We start from the raw sequence: 9,452 nt of genomic DNA on the forward strand, positions 1-9,452 counted from the left end.
CACAAAATAAGTCTCTACAAATTCAAAAAGATCAAAGTCATATCATCTTTTCTGACCACAATGCTATGAAACTAGATATCAACTACAAGAAAAAACCTGGAAAACACACAAATACATGGAAGTTAAATAAATGCTACCAAACACTGAACGTGTCAACCAAGAAATCAAAAATGAAATAAAAAAAATACATAGAAATGAAAATGAAAACACATCAATCCAAAATCTTTAGAATACAGCAAAAGCTGTTCAAAGACAAAAGTTTATAGCAATAAAGGCCTACCTAAAGAAGAAAAATCCCAAATAAACCACCTAACGTCATACTGAAAGTATCCAGAAAAAGAAAAACAAATGAAACCCAAAACTAGTAGGAGTTATTAAAGATTCCAGCAGAAATAAATGAAATAGAAGCTAAAAAAGTAATAGAACAGATACTAAAACCAGGAGCTGGTTCTTTGAAAATATCAACAAAATTGATAAACCTTTAGACAGACTCATTAAAGAGAAGGGGGAGAGAAGAGGGGAGGGGGAGAGGGAACACCACTCAAATAAAATCAGAAAGTAAAAGGGGAGAGAGAACTGACACCACAGAACTACAAAAGACTGTAATATTATGAAAAATTATATGCCAACAAATTGGGATGACCTAAAAGAAATAGATAAATTCACAGAAACATACGACCTTCCAAAATTGAATCTATGGCAGTTAAGCGTCTGACTTCAGCTCAGGTTGTGAGTTTGAGCCCTGTGTCAATCTCTGTGCTGACAGCTCAGAGCCTGGAGCCTGTTTCATGTTCTGTGTCTCCTTCGCTCTTTGCCCCTCCCCCACTCATGCTCTGTCTCAAAAATAAATAAAAAAACAAAAAAAATTAAAAAAAAAAAAAACTATCATACTAGCACAAAAATAGGCCCACTGATCAATGGAACAGAAAGCCCAGACGTAAATCCATGTTTATATGGTCAATCTTTGACAAAGGAGGAAAGAATATGCAATAGGGAAAAGACAGCCTCTTCAACAAGTGGTGCTCTGAGAACTGGATCGCTACATGCAAAAGAATGAAACTGGACCACTGGCTTACACCATACAAAAAGATAAAGTCAAAATGGATTAAGGACCTCAATGTGACACCTGAAGCTATAAAAATCCTAGAGGAGAACACAGGCAGTATTTCTCTGACTTTGTACATAGCAATTTTTTTCTAGATATGTCTCTGAAGTAAAAGCAAAAGTAAACTACTGGGACTACATCAAAATAAAAGGCTTCTGTACAGTGGAGGAAACAATCGACAAAACTAAAAGACAACCTGCTGAATGGGAGAAGATATTTGGAAATGACATATCCATAAAGGGTTAGTATCCAAAATATATAAAGAATTTATACATCTCAACACTCATAAAACAAATGATCCAATTAAAAAATGGGCAGATGACACAAGTAGACACTTCTCCAAAGACGAAATATAGATGCTCAACATAATTCATGAAAGAATTGCAAATCAAAACTACAATGAGATATTACTTCACACCTATCAGAATGGCTAAAATAAAAAACACAAGAAACAAAAGGTGTTAGAGGATATGGAAGAGTAGAAACATTTGTATCCTGCTGATGGAAGTGCAAACCAGTGTAGCCACTGTGGAAAAAAAAATGGAGTTTCTTCAAACTGTTAAAAATGGAACTATCCTATGATCCAGTAATCACACTACTGGGTATTTACCCCCAAAATACAAAAATACTAATTCAAAGGGATATATGCCCCCTCGTGTTTAGAGCAGCATTATTTACAATAGCCAAATTATGGAAGCAGCTCATTTTATTGACAGATAAATGGATTAGAAGATGTATATATGGAATATTGCTCAGCCATAAAAAAGAATGAAATCTTGCCATTCACAGCAAGTATATTAGCGCATATAATGCTAAGTGAAATAAGCCAGTCACAGAAAGACAAATACCATATGATCTCATTTATATGTGGAACTTAAGAAACAAAACAAATAAGCAAAGGGAAAAAAAAAGGAGAGATACTAACCAAGAAACAGACTCTTATCTACAGAGAACAAACTGAATAAACTGATGGTTACCAAAGGGGAAGCTGTTGGGGGGATGGATGGAATAAGCAAAGGGGATTAAGAGTACATTTATAATGATGAGCACTGAGTCATATAGAGAATCACTGAATCACTATAGTGGACACTTGAAACTAATATAACACTATATGTTAACTACACTGGAATTAAAATTTAAAACAATAAGAAAGCGCGTTAGTGGTGCACCAGATCAACAGATGAATGAAACTGAAGACAGAACCTAGGAAGAGAACAAGATGCGTGAAAGAGAATGCTGGTAGATGACAGAGAAGGCAAACAATGCTGATTAGTGGGGAAAAAGATGGCTCATCCAATAAAAAGCACTGGGACAAATAATTCCATATAGGAGAAAATAAATTCTCTATTCTATACACAAAGATCAATTCCTAAATGCTGAAAACTAAATTTTAAGGCAATTTGAAGAAAACACTAGAAAAACAGCTTTATGATCCTGGTATCCGAAAGGTATATCCAAACAAGCAATAAACTTGTTTATTTATTAGAAACAAAATCATTAGTCCTAATAAATTTACCTACGAATTTAAAATTTCTGTATCAAAAAAAAGACCTCATCAACAAAGTTAAATATGTACAAAGGAGGATGTACTGGAAAGGAGGATGAAATGGAATAAAATATTTACAACAAACATGACTAACAATTATAATATAGATTATAGAAGGAGCTAATAAGGAAAAGACAAATTATCCAATAGGAAAACAACCAATATATTCGTATGAATGAAATACAGGACACTTGAATCTCACTAGCAATCAGGAAAATGCAAATCAGAACAAATAAAATAACAATTCACACCCATCAGATAGGTAAATTTCTTCAGGTCTGACTGTACAAAGTGTTGACCAAGATATAGGGAAAGAGGAACTCTCATGTTTTGGAAAATAATTTGGCAATACGTGTAAGAGTTACAATGCACACACCCCATTACCCAACAATTCCACCTCGAAGTATTCCAATTAAAAAAAAAAAACACAGAAACATAAATAAGAGCGACCACTGCAACATTTTTGTAATAGGAAAAAAATTACAACAATCCAAATATCCATTTGGGAAGAAGAGACTCCTAGAAGACTGGGTAGGGCAAGTTTGCTTTATTTTGTAGTTTGAGAGCCTAGGCACATGCTATCACAGATTTAGGTGTTCAGAAAATGTTCAAGAATAAATAACTAAATGAGAACAAAATGGTGTTACCGAAAAGTTGATACAGAGTTGAGAAAATTTTTGCTATGTGGAGAACTAAAAATATACAAAAATCCTGGCCTTCATGGGACAACGGTCTCATAATAAATGAGACCGATAAATCAATTACAGAGTATGTTAAATAGTGTTAAGGGCTTAAAGAAATAAAAAGCAGGGCCCGGGAACAGGGAAGTACTGGGAAGTACAGTCTTCTATTCAACGTCCCAAAAAGGCATCACTGGTAAGTAACAATTGAATAAAGACTTGAAGGGAGTAAGGGAATCAGAGGATGGGGGTTTGGGGGATTGACATTCCTAGAAGACTTAATAGCCAGGGCAATGATCTTGAGATTGAAGTATGCCTGACCCTTCTGATAAATTGCAAGACAGCCAGTGTGGATAAAGCAAAGTGAGGGAAAAGTGATGGGCTTTGAGGAGGAGCAGTTTGGCGGGGGCGGGGAGGGAAGGGGGAAGGAGTGGAAGGGTCAAAGATGGGAAAGGGTGCACAGAGGGATAGAGATCAAGCAGAGACTTTGGTTTTTACTCTGAGCAAGAAAGCAAGTCCTTACAAGGTTTTAAACACAGCATTTACTGATCTAATGTGTGTTTTAATAAGATCACTCTGGCTGCTATGCTGAAAACAGACTGCAGGGATTGAAGGGATATTAAATGACCATAATGGCAATCATAAGGTTCTTTTGGAGGATCTAAGCAAGGTCCCTAGTTCAGTGCTGCTGGGATATTTCATATTCCTCTAATGTTTGACCTCCCTGATCAAATGAAAAACTGGGTATCTAAGAATGTATGTCTAAATCTAAACATAGAGATAAAAGAAGCAAATATTCAAAGATCTAGTTCTTAAACATTAATTCCTAAGGTTAAAACTTACTTAGCCATGCCAAAATGATACTACCATAGGCCTGTGCCTCCTTTTCTACTCTTGAGAGAAAAGCAAAGAACACAGCTACTTCTAAACTGACGCTGAAATAAACCTGATAATCATTTATTCAACCAACATTTGGTTGGTGAGTACCTACTATGAATGGGCCAGCTGCTATATGAGTACAAGGGATATAAAGATGAATAAGATATGCCCCCACCCTAAGATATTTACGGTCTAGTGAGTGAGATCGCTAGGCTTATATTGTGTGCAATACAGAAACACAAACACACTTTTCACGTTATACGGCAACACTAACATACACAATTTTAAAATTTCTAGTAACCACATTAGAAAAATAAAAAGAAAGAGGTAAAATTAATTGAAATAATTGATATATTTTACTTCACTCAATATATCAAAAATACCATTATTTCAACATGTAACCAACATAAAAACTGGGACATTTTACTTCTTTTTTTTTTTTTTTACTGTCTTCAAAATCCTGTATTTTGACTTAGGAATATCTCAATTCTAGCTACATTTCAAGTATATTGGACAGCATAATTATATAGATCTATTTTCCAGAAAACTGAAAACAATTTGACTGGCACAAGTACAGGACAAAATAAAATAGAGACTTGAACATATTTACAGGTTAAAGGAAAAGAAGAAGACTAAACATAGTATAGATAATTGACAGTGAGTGTGGAGAGCAAGATCAAAGAACAGGATTCAGAGCACAAGTGGACCAGTTAGTTTGGAAAAGAGGACAGTCACATCTTTCTTTGTGACTGGTGTAGAGGGAAGAATTAAATGCAGGTATAAACAAGTTTGGTAAGTGTGAGAGAACAGAAAGTTGAAAGAGTTTAGTTGAAAGAGTTTAGTTTAGCTTCCCAGTTTTCTCAGCAAATCAGAAGACTTTCGGTACTGCCAAAATCTGAAGGCAGAACATCTTAAGAAGTAGTATCCTGGCATGACAAGATTAAGTTGGATTTTTGTAAAATTATAGTTTTCTGGCTTTCTTCTGGAGTAGTCAATCTTGAATTGTGTCATTTTATCTCTAAACACAGAAGCAATACTATGGACTCATTCTTTCCTTACCTATTCATTACTTAGCATACATGTACCTAATGTCTGTCTACTTCATGTCAGGTACAGTGAGACACTGACCATACAGAGATGAGTAAGACCTACATTTGCATCCCCAATATTTTGTTTATTATAATGTCTGCATACAGTAAGTGCTTTAAAAACACAGCATTCACTAAAACAGGTATTAGCAAAGACTTTCATTTAAAAGTCTAAAGAAGTGCTGTCTATACAACTTTCTGTGATAATGGAAATGTTCTACTCTGAACTGTCCAATATGGGAGCTAATAAGCACATGAACTTTTAATTTAATTAACTGGATTTTAATTTTAATAGCCTATGTGGTTAATGGCTACCATCCAAATCCAACTATTAGAATACAGTGAGTAGCTAATGGCATTTTCACTCTTGTAATCAAGGTGCTGTCATCTCTAAGGGGTTAATACACAAAATATGCTGGTAGAAATGAGTACACTATAAGACTAATTGTATCAGAAAAACATAAGAAATTTTGCTTAGAATTCTTTGCGTAAAATAACTTTAGCACTGTGAGCCGAAAAAGAACAAAAGAAAAAAAGATACGCTAATTTTTTTTCTTTTCACTCTACTTGTCTAAGGGAAAAACATCAACTTCTGAGTTTTCTCATTGTGTCAAGTAGTGAAAATACTTTGTGGAGATAAAGAGTCAAAGATTTCTTAAATTAGAAATTACTAGACCATAGGAATTATTTTTGTAATGCAATGACAAGAAACTTTTTTGGCAAGACAACATAAGTTGTTAAAATCAGGATTTATATAATGAATTAAGTGTTTATAACTCAAAAAACCCCGTCCTTGTGATATGCTTATTAATTTCCCCAAGTCTGTACCACTTACGTGAATTTTTAAAGTGAACCTACTTGTGGAGCACCTGGGTGGCTCAGTCGGTTAAGCGTCCGACTTCGGCTCAGGTCATGATCATACGGTTGGTGGGTTCGAGCCCTGCGTCAGGCTCTGTGCTGACAGGCAGCTCAGAGCCTGGAGCCTGTTTCAGATTCTGTGTCTCCCTCTCTCTCTGCCCCCTGCTCACGCTGTCTGTCTATCTGTCTGTCTCTCTCTCAGAAATAAATAAAACATTAAAAAAAAAAAGTGAACCTACTGCTAAAAGACATTCAATCCATTGAGCGAATGAAAGTATAATCTAAATTAGACTTTGAGTTGAATTAATTCCTGGCATAGTAACTAAAACAGCTGTTTATGCCTGGGATAGTAAAATATATTTTCATGACCTTGTGTATCCACGATCCATAATGTATAATTTAAGTGACTATACACACTTAATCAGAGATACACAGTCCTACACTGGCACAGATCTAATTATATACTTAGAAGATCTGATACCTTAAAAGTAAAACCAGTGAGGTGCGTAACGAGATGTCAGAGATAGCATTTTTTATGCACCGGCAGCTGGTTCAACTTGTTACCTACCGGGAAGGCAGTTGTCTTGTAAATTAACTACACAACTTCCTGCCCTTCTTTTTAGCTGTGTTCCTTTGAAGCCATTTTAAAAAACATTACCAGATTGCCTGTCTCGAAGAGGAGAGTGGTTATACAACCAAGATTTTATTCAGGTTAACAGAAATACCTAACACTTAGGCACAGTGTCTTAATCTATTAGGAAAACTTTAAGAAAACCACTTTAGAATGATCTTCCTATCACACAAAAACAGCGACAGCTAAGTAAATCTTCTAAATATGAAGACTGGCAAATCAAAAGCATGAGATCAGACCTGTAATAATGAACTTCCAGAGTCAAGCTGTGCTACGGCTTATTGCAACAAAGCCAAGGTATTACAATACCATATTATAATGACATCATTAGCTTAGTTTCCTAATAAGGCATATATATGGGATACCTCGATTTACAATTAGCTAAAAATAGGAAGCCAACAACACTTGAGTGGCTGGCAGTTCCAGTTAAGATATTTTTCCGATAATATATTTCATGATGCCTTTTGCAAAATGAATTAACAGTAGGCTGGCTCTGAAAACAGTTTTAACATTAAAATACTGTTCTCAGAGAAGGAAAAAGAGGTATCAATGCTTTAGTCCCACAGAATCTTTACAGTGCCCCCAAAATCGTTTTTGCTGCATTGCCCTTTGAATTAGTAAATGAGAACACTGAATTGTAAAAGCATTAATTGCTGCGATTTAGAAATTTAGCAGCAACCAGCAAAAGACCTCACCACAGAGATAAGGTTAGGTTTCTTCGGCCAGGACCAATTTCTGTCCTCACTGTTGCCTTAGCGCTGGATTTTCGGGGCTGTACTTGCCAGGAGGCAGGAAAGATTTTTCTCTCTGAATTAATTCTGAGAAAGGTGGCGCTTTTTATATATCTTAAATCACCCTTTTCTAAGATTTTTTTTCTCTCCAGATGTTGCAGTAAAACTGCTAAGTTACCCACTGATTCCAAACCTGTCTCGTTCAAACTGCCTTGACAGAACGGAAAAAAGTAAGGTTCACGTTCCAAAAGTTTGCCTTGAGGTGAGGTGAGGGCAGGGTAAGAAACAGAACACATTCTTAACTTTCGTCCATATCTTTTCCGAAGAGTAGACGGGGTGTTGGAATATTTTCCCTCACCGAGGCCTTGAGTAAGATTTCTTTCGAGGCGAGTGGTTACAGGAGATCAACGGTACCCTCCTCGATAACTGCAAACAGTGACCAGACGGGGCTGAAGATTAAGTCCTTCCCCTCCCCTTCGCTCAAACGTGTCCCAAATTGGTTAAGGGCAAGAAACACAAGCCTCTCGGCTCTCCCCAACACTTAGTCTCTTTCCGTACCCTCGCCCTGTCTCCTCAGGGGGGGACGCAGAAGCCGCTCCGGACCCCGCTTGCGGCCGCGGCGCCCGGGAGGGCGAAGAGGGAGGAAAGGANGTGTGGCTTCTGCCCTGTCTCCCTGGCTCCCGCCCCTGGGGTGGAATTAAATTGCGCTTGACTCTCCCCGGAGTCCGCAGCTTCTTGCCGACTCCTCTTTTTACCTCCTGTTGCGCATCTGTGGCTGTCTGCCTTCTTTGGTACCCCCGTTCCCCAACACGCATACATGCACAATCTCAAGCGTAGTGACTTGACTGAAGGTTAATCCTCAGAGGTCTCAAGTTTGGGTTCAATTAAATTGTCGAAGTCTTTATCTTAATCCATAACGAGGCTCCCTTCTTAAATGATTGAGCTGAGGCTAGGGGATCTTGATCACTGCCTTTAAGTAATGTTGAAAAGAGTTGCAACTCCCCTGTGCCTGGTCTACTCTGGACCACTGTTTCCGGGAGAATGGACGAGATCCTCTGTTTTGCTGTGCTAAATTGAACAGGTTAGGGGGAAAATATTTTCTATGGAGAGGTAGTCCTTTTTTTTTTCCCTGTAACTCCTGTAATCAAAAACACTCTAGAAGTAGCAAGATCCAGGTAAGATAAGGGTGTGGGTAAAGGTAAGGAGGAATATAAAAGCAACTAGAACAAGGCTTTGACTTGGAAAGCTGAAATGAAGCGCCAGGTCTCGTTTTGATCAACACGAACCGCAAATACCTCTTGAGTGTTATATATGTATACATATGTGTGTGTGTATTGTGTGCAGTATTTTTTGCAGAATTAAAGCACACTTCACGAACACACAGGTGTTTGTGGTTAAGACAATTTTTTTTTAATTGAGAGAAAACAGAAATGAGAGTAAATGACCAGGCAAGTTATTGCATATATACATAATCTTTTCCTTTCTCCAAACGTTCCTATAATATTTATCCCACGCCACAGATAGAGCCTTTCCTTAGGGATGTTTATGATCTATAAAACCAGCAGTGGAAAAGTATAAGTAATCCAACTATAGAAATTAGCTAAATATTTAAAGGAAAAAATAATCTCACTTTTGTTCTTATGGTTGAAACTTGCTTTTTGACCCTAAAAGGAAGTTTGAGATACACTTACTTTTGTCATAGTAATAAAATATTACTGCCATTCATAGGCCCCGTACTAAACTCTTAACTTGCATGGTCCGATTTAACTCTCCTCAATCCTTTGAAGTTGATATTATTTCCATTGTATGGATGCAGAAATGGAGGCTCAGGTTAAAAAACTTGCTCAGTGTAATTAACTTGGCAAAACTGGGGTTCAGATTCTGAATAGCCAAGCAACAAAGCTCGTGCGCTTAAGATATGTAAAGAAACAAAA

At 36.9% G+C, this 9,452-nt stretch overlaps 1 protein-coding gene across 1 annotated transcript in view; it reads right to left on the reverse strand.

The window, feature by feature from the left end:
* Positions 1 to 8,333, reverse strand: part of ATP11B (ATPase phospholipid transporting 11B (putative)) — a 128,176-nt gene extending 119,843 nt beyond the window's left edge. The window contains exon 1 of the mRNA XM_077754583.1: positions 8,274 to 8,333. Within this exon, the coding sequence (XP_077610709.1) occupies positions 8,274 to 8,333 (60 nt within the window). The remainder of the gene's footprint in view (positions 1 to 8,273) is intronic.
* Between the last annotated feature and the right edge of the window lie 1,119 nt (positions 8,334 to 9,452).

Source organism: Crocuta crocuta, unplaced genomic scaffold (assembly GCF_008692635.1).
Source record: "Crocuta crocuta isolate KB4526 unplaced genomic scaffold, BGI_CrCroc_1.0 scaffold70, whole genome shotgun sequence".
Classification (NCBI taxonomy): domain Eukaryota; kingdom Metazoa; phylum Chordata; class Mammalia; order Carnivora; family Hyaenidae; genus Crocuta; species Crocuta crocuta.